This window comes from Furipterus horrens, unplaced genomic scaffold (genome assembly GCF_987537825.1).
Source record: "Furipterus horrens unplaced genomic scaffold, mFurHor1.1.pri manual_scaffold_4, whole genome shotgun sequence".
Taxonomy (NCBI): domain Eukaryota; kingdom Metazoa; phylum Chordata; class Mammalia; order Chiroptera; family Furipteridae; genus Furipterus; species Furipterus horrens.
In genome coordinates, this window is record NW_028327174.1 from 79,507,107 (window position 1) to 79,520,496 (window position 13,390).

The 13,390-nt window shown below is 38.7% G+C and overlaps 1 protein-coding gene across 4 annotated transcripts in view; it reads left to right on the plus strand.

The window, feature by feature from the left end:
- TMTC2 (transmembrane O-mannosyltransferase targeting cadherins 2) overlaps positions 1-13,390 on the plus strand; it is a 396,110-nt gene that overhangs the window by 96,617 nt on the left and 286,103 nt on the right. The window contains exon 1 of one of the 4 annotated variants that reach the window (XM_090273678.1): positions 6,272-6,333. The exons of the other annotated variants lie outside the window; for them this stretch is intronic. Within the exon in view, the coding sequence (XP_090129804.1) occupies positions 6,317-6,333 (17 nt within the window). The 5' untranslated portion in view covers positions 6,272-6,316. Of the gene's footprint in view, positions 1-6,271; positions 6,334-13,390 lie in introns of those variants that run through there. 4 annotated transcript variants of the gene reach the window in all.

Genomic DNA, 13,390 nt, shown 5'->3' on the forward strand with positions numbered 1-13,390 from the left:
ACAGAGATAACATTACTTCCTCTTACCATTTATATATTGAAGAGATATTTAGAATAAGGGAAATAAGCATTTTTCCACAAATTCAGTGAAAATAGTCAAAGTTCTTACATCATTGCAGGTACCTGTAACTACTAGCAAAGTTAAGATTAAATGGCTCATATTTGTTGAGGATACAATTTACACGGTTACGTGATTTTTTTTTTAATAAGCAATGTTTGGTAGGCTAGGAACCAGCAATAAAGTGCATAGTGTGTTGCTTGCAGGGAGGGGGGTGTAGGGGGGCCGTAGGGGGTTTGGCAGTGCTCAGAATGTAAATATGTCCCCTCTCCCCTTCTCACCCCCCCACATTAGTTCTCCTTATTACATGCTTCTTTGTATTTTTCAAGGCTCTCCACTTTTTAATAATTTGTTTAGTTGCAGTCTTCCTAGTATGATGAGGAAAAACTTACCACCTTAGTTTGCTTTCCCTTCTCACCCTCACAGCCCGCCCAGACAGTTTGCAAGTTGGAGAACTAATAACCACATCTTTTCTCATTGGCACTTCAGTGTTTCTGGCTAATGTATGCTATAATTATATCCTTTAACATGCCCTTGTGCTCCCAGAAGCACTTAAGTGCTCTCCGGTCCTTGGCCTGTCCTGGGTCTCCTTTTTCTGAGCTCTGAAGTTCTAATCCCCTGCAGCTTCTCTCTCTTCACTTTTCAGAAACAAGAATTTCTGAATTGACTTTTAAAGGAAAGCGTGTTCCATATTTATGTCTGTCACCAGATGTTTTAACTCAATGAGGGATGCTTCTTTCAAATGATAAAACATTTGTTGCCTTTTGCCAAATGGCTTCCTAAAGTCTCTAGATTCATTCCTTTGTCATTTTTAAATCAGTCACTGAAACGTGGGATAAACAAAGTGAAATGGCTTTTCTAATCTTGTGAATGGCAGGTATGGGAAGTGGGGCTTTGCCAGCCCATCAGGGTCATCTAAAACAGCATCAGGGAAAAAAGGATTATAACCTGAGGGCTATAATTACGTGTATGCTGAATTCCAGAAGTTGTTATTAAAGGGAGAAGCATGAGTAGATATAACATACTATAATGTTCAAGAAACATTCAAAATGAGAAATAGACACAGGGACACATGGACTCCGTAAATAAATGTTACTATGATGAATCAATGGCATGAGCAATATGAGCAATGAACAAATTCATTAAACAAAGGTTGTCTTTTCATCTAGTATGAGCAACACTGACTTGAAGTAAGATGCCATCATGTCTGATTTAAAGTTGTGTAGAAATAGTGACTGAGTCAGGCTCTCCTCTGGGATATGTAGAATTCTGGTTCTTGATCAACTCTGGAGAAACAGTAGTGATGGAAGAAGCCAGGGGATCTAAAGACATCCGTGCCATTCATACTATAGGAAAAAAAAAATCCTACTTGATGGGCATTTGTTTCATCTTGTGTAATCTTAAGTCAACTGGAAGATCCTGATAGGAATACATAGAATAAGAGTTTGTGATATATTATGGTTTCAGTTTGCTTTCTATGCTTTATTGACTTGCTTTTCTCATTTAACTTGTGAAATAGGGAAAGCAAGTATTATTAATATTAGCCTTCATTTTTAACTGCACAGAAAGATGAGTAAACTGCCCGAGGTCATGTTTTATTAGGTCCAGAACCCTGTGCTTTGTGCTTTGTCACAATTGTGGAGGCATGGGTTAGGCCTGGAACAGTTGGTTTTCTCTCTGGCTGTGATTTACTGTTCCTGTTTGAACAACTCAAGATTTGAAATTTCTTTAATACCAATACTTTTTTTGCCTTGATTTGGAAATGTCATTTGATAGCATTTTTTTCCCCTTCGTGACTTCCCTTTAGAATGGGTGTACTTATCTTGCTAGGGAGAACGAAATTACTTGACCAGATTCAATGTGTCGTAAAAAATGTTCCTTCTTTTGCTTTCCTCCCTCCTTCTCTCCCTCCCTTTCTTTCTCCCTTCCTTCCTCCCTCCCTTTCTATCTTCTTATCTTCCTATATTTGGAAAAAATATGTAATAATTGCTGAGGTGCTGTAGTGCCGCTCAACCCCTGCTTAGGAGAGCTGGTCCAATGAGCTCATCCGTCCGTTAGGATGGCGTGGTGAGAGTGGGCATCCTCACCTCTGGGCTTCTGTGTCTGAGATCAGATGCTCCTCTCTGCAGACACTCTGCGAATACACGTACAGCCCAGTAAGCAAATCATCCTGGGTGTGTTTTATTTCTTCCCTGGAGTGGAAAGCATACACAAGAATACATGTTTTAAACTTCAGTAACACAGTTTCTAATCTTACCCGTAATTAGCATCATTCAATGAAAGAAGCTGAAACCTTAGTAGATTTCTCTGATTAGAAAGCACTTTCAGGAGGAGACATCATAGGTTGCTACCCTAGGGAGAAGCCACAGTTCTAGAAAAGTTAGCCCGCAACGAAGTTGCTAAATCCTTCCCTCTGAAGTTGATATTTATCTGGAAGAAAGCTTATTCATTTATTTATTTATTTTTTACAACTTTTCTTATGGTAAGGGCATAGCTCCCACTTGTGTTAGTAATGTGTCTGATTTCTTTTTGAGACTAGGTGCCTCTCTTAACCATTAGCTCTGTAACTTAGTCTAGAAAACCTACCTCACTTTTGACTGTTCTTTCTACATGACTTACCCTTTAATTAGTTATTTCCATAAAGTGCGTTCCCATAATGTGTAAATGTGTAATTTCAATTTTTGAGCTTTTGACCTTTCCACATTGCTAGGGTGTTTTATTCTTTATTAATATAGCTATAGGTCATGAATATCCTTACCTCTGAACCATTTTGCTGTTATCCCAGTACAAGTTTCTATTGTTTTTTTTTTTACTTTGGATATTGTGATAACCTCTTATCTAGCCTCTGCTACCAGTCTTAAATTTAAAACATATACACACACACATGTGCGTATATATATATATATATATATATATATATATCTCCAGATGAATATAAAATCACATTGCTCTCCCACTTTAAAAAGTGTGATTATATGGCCAGAATTTCCTGAATATGGCCACAAGACCAGCAGAATCAACATCCCTGGGAACTTGTTAGAAATGCAGATTCACAGATGCCACCTTAGACCAAGTGAATCAGAAATCTGTGTTTTATGAAGCCTTCCAGTGATTCTGATACATTCCACAGTGTGAGAACTACTGATGTAGGTCATGGGACAAAAGGTCCATGTTCTTTCCCAGGTGTATAGGGCCTTTGACAGGCTTATGTTTCAGTGTAATAGCTACTGCTCTAAGCTTAGTCCTCATCACCCACCTGCCCCAACTCTCACTATTCAGGCCTTTTGTCATTTTCAGAACATGCCATATACCCTGTGCTTTCCTTAGCTGTTCTTTCTTACTTGATCAAGAGTGTACTTTCTCACCCCACCCCCTCTTGCCATGCTTGGTGAATTCCCACAGATGCAAGACACAGTGAGAAGAGTTTGAACAAGCTTGATCTAAAATCTGTCTACTGTCATTTACTAGATGTGTATCCACTTTTAGCCTGGCTTTTCTTATCTAAAAATAGGGATAATGATATGTTAGTATCATTATAAGGACTGAACAAGATGTTCTGTATAACCTATTATGTTTTTAATGAAGAATTCAGTACGACAGTTTGAAAGTATACAGTTCAGTGGCATTCAGTACATTCACAATGTTGAGCAACCATCACCTCTATCAAGTTCCAGAACATTTCAACAACCTCCTGCCTTGCCAAGGAGACCCTACATCCATGAAGCAGTCACTCCTTCGTCCCCCTCCTCCTCTCACTCTTACTTTTACATGTTCTTTTCACATAATAAATGGATCGGGAGGTGAATATCATCATATACACCTTTGATTTTCTAAAGGTTCTGAGTGCTTTGCCATATCATATATGCACAATTCATGTTTTAATTATGGCAAATTAAAATATGCCAAAGCTCTAATTGGACCACAAAACACAGTCAGTGTCTGCCAAAAATTAGTATGTGTTGTATAGTTGTTATAATTACATTGTAATTTTCAGAAGTGTGCTGTATTTTTTCTTTTCTTTAGCAGGACACCCTTTGATAGAGTGTACACACATAAACACACACACACATAACTACTTCAGTATTTAACTACACAATAGTATTTTAGTTAATTATTCTGAATAGTTTCCAGTGTGTCCTCATTGCGTAGGTATTTACACAGACCTAACTATGGGTGAAAGAAAGGATAGAACGTTATATTCCTTTTTAGAAACTCCACTCTTTCACCTGCTAGATCTTGTGTTATAAGGCTATTAATTAATATTTAAAATTTGTAAAGAACTTCGTATTTGTCACTTTTTCATTTTATGTCTCGTTTAATCTTTATTCAAGGATCATCGAAATAATTAAGTCAGCCTTTACCTCTTAAATTAAAACATGTCAATTCTAAATTTAGGTACAGACTTATTTGAAAATAATAACTTCTAAGAAGCATTATTTAATGTTGATAGAGTTTTCCAATGAAATGATATAAATCCAATTTATCTGTGATATTTTATGTACAGAGGAGCACATGCATTCATTATAAGTGACTAAATTAGTGTTACTATTTCAAATGACACTTGATTGCACTTAAAAAATATTAATTGTTATAAGGAATTAGTAGCATGAGGAATTGAAAGCTTTTACACGCCTTCTTCCTGTGCCAGTCAGAAATGACTTAAGAGTTAGTAATTGGTGTAAGGGTGGGAATGGGAGTTTTTCAAGTTGGAACACTGAAGCTCATTAGCATCTTTCAAACCCTAACGCTGTTTAGTTTTGGATAGATTTATTACACTGTGTCTCTCACCAATTCACTGCAGCATGTGAAGGCTCAGTTGGAACAAACAAAGGAGATATATAACCCCAGAGCCAATTAGCATAGCTTACAATGTTCTTAATAAGCTTATCTACTGTATATGAGACTTGGGAAAATGACTTAACTTTTATGCTTCCTTGATCTTCAGGGAAGCTTTTCAACGTCAGCTGCTTTGTACTCACAGTGTAAACTTCACATATTTGGTTTTCAGCCTTCTGATGGAAAACCTTCTTTACAATTCAGTGGCTGCAGGGTGCCGTGGTCACTCACTTGCAGCTGTTCACTTTATTTGCACAGGGTCTGTTGATGCGTGAGAAGAGGGCACATGTGACGTGGTCCTGGGGCAGCTTGGTGCCCTTGACCGGCGTGTGAGACAGGGAACAGGCCTGCAATTTGTTCAGCTAGTGCCGACTCCTGGGGCGTGAGCCCCGTTCTAGCTCCTCCTGTTAGCCTTTGTCCTCTCTCTTTGTACTGCTTGTCATTGAGCTGCGGTTCTTCTTTTGTTCTTGAAAGGTATAAATGATGCACATTTCCCCTCTTCCACTACATCTACTCACACACAAAAAGGGTTTCTGTTGGGGGAGATAAATTGAGGTATATTGTTAGTGACATTTCGGAGAACGGGCCAAGTTCTGCCTTACCAGAGGATGTTGATTCCAGGAACAAGTGGAGGACTGTAGTCTTGTGAATTTAGCTGTTACACATTTTAAGTAAAAGCGACTTATGGTTTTATTTTGAATTAGGTCAAAAGAGTTATTTGTACCCCTACTTTCTATAAAGGCATCTATTATAAACATGTGAAAGTGATACTCCAGTTCCTGTAATATATGGTATTCCAATTTGAGAAAGTGAATTTAACCTTCTCTTGACAGTAAATTTGTTAAGAGATTAGAGTGGAAAGCCAGAAAGACTTGCCTTAGTTTCGATCGTTTGACTTCAAGCACATCACTTGGCTACTCTGAGTTTCGGTTTCTCCATCTGCAGAAAAAGAGACAGTAATCATAGGATCCTTGTGAATATTCACGTGAAGCCACCAGGAACAGTCTGTGCCATGTGGTAAGCTGTCAAGGAAAGGTAGCTGTGATGTCAAGAGGAACCTTTCGGGTAAATACCGAAAAGGACCCTAGGATCCTAAGATGTGTAAGGCAACGTGGAATAGTTTGTTAAGGAATTTCTTGAACTGGAGGAAAAATTATAGACTAAGGTAGTTTGTTTATTCCATAAGTTCTATTTACTATAGAAAACTCCTACCCACACCTCAATATACTGCTGCTGTGTATTCCGCTTTGTATTTGTGTCTGAGTAGGTGGAGGTAGGGTTGGTTGCCTTTTGTGAATGTTGGTTTCCTCAGGATTCCAGTAGGAGAGCGTGATTAAATAATTTCCCCTGCCTTTCCTTCTTAGGTTGTAGATGAAGGTTTTTGTGTGATCAGTGATGATTCTGGCCTTTCAGAAGTAACAAGATGTATTCAAATACCAGGTGAGTTTTGCACACCAGAAACTTAAAACAGTGCCAACTGTGAAGAAGACAGACAGTGCGTGTGTCTGAGATGACTATGAGAGGCCCCCTGTGGGCCTTCTGTGTTGTTGGATTTTAAGAAGATGAGGTGGTGTAGGGGGTGAAGCTTTCTTGGGAAGAGAGAGCGTTTGTAGTCAGGGTGACCTGGCCGGATTCTTTGCAGCCTGGCATGTCAGTGGAAACACTGAGCAGGAGAGAGGGGGAAAAATAGGGCTGGTTACTAAGGTACCTTGACACAAGGCTGAAGAATGATTTTATTTGCTGTAAAAAAATAAATAAGTTTTATAATAGACTGACACCAGCTGAGGGCTCTGGTGGTTCTGCTTTTACTAGTGAAAAGTTTTCAGGGAAACCTGGTGGAATTTGCTTTAACACATATAATGGCCAACTATTTTTGGTCCTTCACATACATTTAACTTACTCAACAACCTCCATTATCTTTTGGTGAAATGAATTGATAAAAATAACGTCAGCCTATTCCACCAGGTTAATTTAAGTAGTTGGTCTAAGAATAACTTTGTTAAGATGGGTATTTGAGGGGAAAAGAAAAATGTGTTCTGCAGAGCATATGCAATAAAGTTGTATTAACACATTGCGTACCGGGGAATTTAAATGCCTTTTAGAAATTACGAGAATTCTTGCCATCCGTACGCAATGTGTTAAGTAAGAGGCATGTTAAATTTAATGTGTCCTTCTGAAGTCAGGCATCCTCTATAGCTTAAAAATAGTATGTTAAGTGATATTTGTAATCTATGCAATCACTGGAGAGTAGGCTTTTAAAAAGTAGGTGACAACTTTACAAGAGTAGTGGACATTTAGGTGATAATGCAAACTTTTGTGAGGGAAAAGTGATAAATCTATTTGTGTTTCATTTTGACTGTATATTAACCACATGATTTAGCTTTTATTCTTTATTCTTTCTTTCATAGGACCATGTTGTTGTGGTATATTTGAATAATGCAGTATTATTTGAAAAATATAGCCATTTCATGTCCTGGGTAATCATTGTGTTTCTTTGGTATGGCATACGGATATGATGATGGAGTCAGACAGGTCTGGGGTTAGATCCTCTGCTCCTTAGTAGCCATGTGACCTTGGTGGGTATGCTTAACCTCTGAGAACCTCAGTGCTATCCATTACCTTTCCATCATAGTGCCTGGCACAAAGAAATCACTAGGGGCCAGGGGAATTTCCCTCTGTTTCTCCTGTATTGGATTGTGTATTTGAAAGCACTTTGCACAGTGTATAGCATCTAGCCTAATAGAGGTATGTTGACTTTTTTTAGTGTTTTACCTTTTCTTGCCATTACCTCACCACACCCTTAATATACCTAAATGCCTACTTATATGAACCAAGAATATGCATTTCACTTGATTGTCTTGATTGTCAGAGATTTTGTTACCAGAAAGAGAATAACAACCTTGAAGTCCCAGCAAGAATTCTGCTCTTGTGGTCTTCAGCCTGGTAGGTTGGGTTTCTCTGGCTGTCTTCAGGAAGACTCCTTCCCCTTTGATGTAGAGGCTGCCTCAGGGGTACCCAGCTGCTCATAGCCTTTCTCAGCTCAGAAGGGCCACCTGGGATCATTTCAGCATTTCCCTCGGAGGCCTCATCTGAGGTTGAAAGTATCATCCTCAGCAGTCTCTTTGGCTAACCCTTGGTTGAAACCTCTGTGGAAGACCTCTCTTCCCAGGCAAATTCCATTAAGAGGGGGTGTGGCCTAAAAGATTGAGAGCAGGTTATCTTGGGAGTCTGGGGTGTAAGTGCAGGTTTAGCAACTTGCCAGGTATCGGTTGTGACCTTGGGCAGGTTCCTCAGACCCTCATAGCCCAAGTTTCCTCTCCTGGAAATTGGGGATAGAAAAGTTCCTACCTCATGTTTTTGTGAAATTCTGCATAAATCATCATATGATCAGATATAATCAGCTTGAAATAAAAGTTAACTATAATAATAAAAATACAAGTCTAAATGTTGGCTCCTGCTGTGATTTGTGTCCTTGAAGTATCTGAAGTAAGTTTTTAGTTGCCTTTCAAACTCAAACTATTTACACCATAGTGTCCATACTTTTATATGTTCATTATCCTTCCTTACCTTGTTTTCTGCACCACTGATTGCTGTTTTTCATAAAATTATGGATATGATGCAAGTAACTTTTTTTTACAGCATTGGAAAATAATTTGGTGAAATATTGTCCATACAGCCTAGAAGCTACTGTGAGGTTATGTGTTGCTAATTATAATTGCAAAAACGTGGTGGTGAGCTGTCTTGTCATTCATTGTCTTATTCATGAAGGTAATCCTATGCTTTGATAGTATAATGAATCAGACAATCATTCTTATGTACTTCAGAGAAAGAAGACTCCTTATTGTTAAGGTGAATTAATACTTCAAAAAAAAAAGTGTCAAGTAGCTGAATTTCTCATAGAAATGACAATGTGCTCTGCTGATATGTGGTGTTTCAGGAATCACTATTTTCTTCAAGTGTTGTAAATAGTAATATATTGATTGTTGTGTGAAATAAGGTCTAGGCAAACAAACAAAAATGTCATGTCAGAAGCCTGCCTCAGTACCTGTTTTCCACATTCTGTGGATTGTACAGTAAATCAGTTCCTGAGATAATAGGCTGTAATTCATCAGCCAATTCCTAGGTACTGAGAATGTCTCTAAAATTTTGTTTGCAGAGCAGTTTATTTAAAGAGTAATTCTTTTCAATATAACTGATTCAGTTCTTATTATGAAAGATGTAAAGGCTTGCTTCTTAGAAAAATTGTGACTATTGAACAGCCAGAGGAAAAGAAAGTGTGCATTTGAAACAAGTGCAAGCAATGATGATATTTGCAGGACAAATTTTGCTTTCAAGAGCAGGGGTGTCTACCTGATGCATGCAGAAAAATCCTGTTGCTTTCTAACTGTAGCAAAAAATATCTTTTCCCCTTTACAACATAAGGTCACTCTCTTCTGCCAGCCTGTGCATCATTCTTGCTAATAGTCTAGCTTCTAAAATACTGGGAGAATTACTACCAGCGAATTATCTGCTGTAGTTATCTATAATTTTAAAACTTACCTAGAATTATTATACTCTTGATAACACTGATGAAAAATATACTCAGTGATGAAAAACATGCTTGGTCCTGCAAAGTGGAGATCAGGTTGTTATGGACTGGTGATGCAGAGGCCTACCTTGATAGGCAATCACTTGGCTCTCTTGCTTCCAACCTGCCTATTACAGTCAGAGAGCTTGTGCCCTGCTGTTTCCCAGAGGTGAGAAGTGAGCTTTATATACTAAGAGGCATTTCTGAGGGAATACATGCAGAGGTAGAATAGAAAGAATGGTTTCTTACTTGCTACTGTGGCTGCACGTCTTTCCAATTTTTGAAAGAGAGGGGTGTATTAGTTTCCTGGGGCTGCCATAACCAAGTATCACAAGCAAGATGTAAAGAACAGAAATGTATTGTCTTCTGGTCTGGACCTGGAAGTCTGAAATCAAGCTGTCTGCAGGGTTGGTTTCTCCGAGAGCTGTGAGGGAAGGATCTGTTCCAGACCCCTCGCCTGGCTTCTGGTGACTTGCTGGCAACCTCTGGGGTTCCTTGGCTTGTAGAAATAACACCCTGATCTCTGCCTTCATCTTACATGGCATTCTCTGTGTGTGTGTCTGTGTGTCTGTGTCCATATTCCCCCCTCTTTATGGGGACATAAGTCATATTGGATTTTGGATTAGGGCCCATCCTAATGATCTGATTCGAATATGATTATTTCTGCAAAGACCCCATCTTCAGGTAAAGTTACATTCTGAGGCACTAGGGATAATAACTCAAATGCATCATTTCTGGAGAACACAATTGAACCCTTAACTGCAATCTTGCTGGTGAAGCCCGCAGCGTTGCTTCCTGGGGCTTTGCATCAATGAGGAGTGTGAGGCATCACAGTGAAACTTGAACCAGCTCACATGCCAGCAGTTAGGCTGCATTCATTACTGTCAGGAGTCACAGGGCAAGTAAAGTGCTCTGGCCTTCTGCGACACACACATAGGAACAAATAACGAAATAATAATGAGAAATAATAAAGCAAATAAATAAAAACTGATATAATCTATGTTTGCAGGTACAAAGTAGAAGGGGTAAAAATTTAACCTGGTTTTAAACCCTTCCATTACTAGCTCTGTGACCTTAGCAAGTTGCTTAAACTCTCAAGCCTCAATTTCTTAATCTGTTAACTGAAGGCAGTAGTAGTATCTTTCTCACAGAGGATTGACTGTGGATTAAATGAGGTAATACTTTTAAAACTCCATGCACACTGTGTGGCCTGCAGTATGAGCACGCTAAATGCTAGTTAGTAAGAACACAAGCAGAAAGGCCTGCTGCTCTGTAGATGTTGGGAAGCAGGCATTTCCCAGAGCTTGGGAGGCACAGTGCTGCTCCCCTGTGTCTGCGACAAGCCCTGGCTCTGCCATGGTTTCTGCTCTCTGACTTGCGTGTCTGGGAACTTGATATCAGCCTCTGGTACCTAGCTGTATATTAGGATTCTTCCTTTTCTCTCAAGTTGTTTCACTTACTGTGTTTTCAGCGTAGGGCTCCTTTTTTTTTTTTTTTTTTTTTTTAAGGCAGATAGTTGGAGTAAAAGAGAAAAAATGTCAATGTCCGAATTTACCTAAACTCCTAAAGTAATACATGCTAGGTAGGTAACAGCCCCCCACCCCTAATTTTAGTAGTTTTAATGTTCTTACACTTGTGAACTTGGAAATATGTGATTAATTCTCCTTGATGAAATAATAATGTCATGTCCACACTTTTTGCAGGGCTAGGAAGAAAACAGGGTTTGTCCTTGTTGATTTTTAACGGGTAGAGTCAACTCCTATACAAACACATTTTTCCTGTTAACATTTACTTGGAAATATGGAATGTGTTTGTGTGTGGCTTAGAGCTGTCCCTATTGGTTGTAGATCATTTTTAAACAACAAAGAGGGGGTTAAATCAGAAACACACGTTGGCATGCTTAGGAGGCATGGTAATGGAAGTGCAGGGTACCAAGCTGTATTGTTGTAGCTTTTATGCATTCTTTTATCAACTGTATTTATTTTTAAAACGTTTAAAAGGGAGGAGGCAAGGGTTTTGAAAACTTCCAAAATCTCTGACCATCATTTTTAGGAATCCTATGTGTAAGGCTGTATGCACTGGATGGGGACGAGGAAAGTTTCCAGTGGATTAAAGGGCATAAGGCAGCTGAAGGCATTTGAAGGGAAAAAAAATATGATTCCTAATTGGGAAGGTCAAAAGAACTTTTTTAGTTTCTCTCCTTAAAGGGTGAATCTGATTTTGACAAAGCAAATAGGATGAAGAAGGCAATTGCTAATAAAAGGTATGACATATACAAAAGTGAATTGCCTGGTTTGGTAAGCAAAATTCAGAGGTAATGTTGAAAAGGCAGAAAGAGAATTGATTGTAGAAGGTTAGAATAGGCAGGCTAAGGGGGTTGGATCTGTGGTAAGCAAATAACGAACTGGCACTTGGGGCAGGTTCTGCACTGGGAAGGCTGGTCTGATAGTGCAGGATTCGTAGGGAAGATGGCCTGGTGCTGGGGAGAGCTTTTAAGGAGCTTCTGTAGTAGTTTTGGTTTGTAGACTTGAGCACCTGAATGTTATTAATGAAAGCTGCATTGTGGACAGAATGACAAGGGGTGTGAAATGCTGTTAAAAATATTAACGATGGGCCTTGATTCAGGTTAGAATATTAGAGGGAATCAAAGATGGCCCCAGTGTTTCCATCTGGAGTTTCTGGGAGGATTGAGTACCATTACCATTAACAAATGTAAGGAATATGGGAAACTTTTGTATTTTAGGTATCTTAAGTTTGAGTGGCCAGTATGAAGTGATGCCATCCAGATGGATACGCCTAACAAGGTGATTGGAAATATAAGAGAGACCTGGCTGGTAGAACAAATACTGGATTCATTCTCATTGACAAGATAAGGCAGTTGAGTTCAGTGGGTGGATGCTATTCTGAGGAAAACAATAGAGTCTAAAAGCTTTGCGATATAGAGGAGGAAGTGTAAATACAAGAGTAAATGAGCTTCTGGGGACAGAAGGAAGAGGGCAGACTCACAGAACAGAAGAGAAGAGAGTTTTAAGAAGCAGTGCAGTAGTCCGTAGTGTTAAATGTTTATGTGAGATTAAGGAGGTTGGCCATCTTTTGGGAAAAAACATTTTGGCCAAGATGAGTGGGTGGTCCTTGATCAAAGTATTTGGAGTTAAAAAAGTGAAAACTGCTTGTAATGACTTTACCCCCGATTTTTAAAAGAATTTCTTTGAAAACTCTTGATGAATTACTTTTGTTTCTTGGACCCTAAGATTCTGAAAGACAAATCTTGAGGCTTCTAATAAAAGATGTTACTTCTTTGCCCCTGTGCACTTTATAAAACAAATGATGATTAAATTCTGGTTTTAATAACAAAAGGCAGGTTTTGCCTATGACATAATAGGTACTTAAATAAAAGTTCATTTAAATTCTTTTGTCCTGCCTTATTCGTTCATAACATAAAAGGGCTTTTTACAAAGTAAGGGTTCATTAGAGGCCCATTGATCAAATTATATCAATTTGAAATTTAAGACTTAATTTTTAGAAAGAATAACTTATTCCAATAACAGATATGCAATGAGGCTTTGCTTTTCAGATTTTTTAAAAGTGGAACTCAGCTTTTGCGAGAAATCCTGCATTTGAAGATACTAGAAGCTAGAATTCCTCAGAAACATGGGCATATTTCATACAGGTTTACTTGATCTGTGACTTGACAGGGGCCCTTTGTGGGCAGAGATGGTTGCCCTTTTGTATGTTTACTTTTCCCTCTTTTTTTCCTTCTTTTTTAAGCTCTGGCCTTTTATTGCTGTCATTCATGATGCTACATTTTTTTAAAAGTTAACTCACCAACACTTTATAGAGATTCTATTTTGTGTAGAAGTAGACAGATACATTGCTATTCTACCACCATAGGAAAAAAACAAAGTGTGCTGTGAGACATCTAGGAGGCAG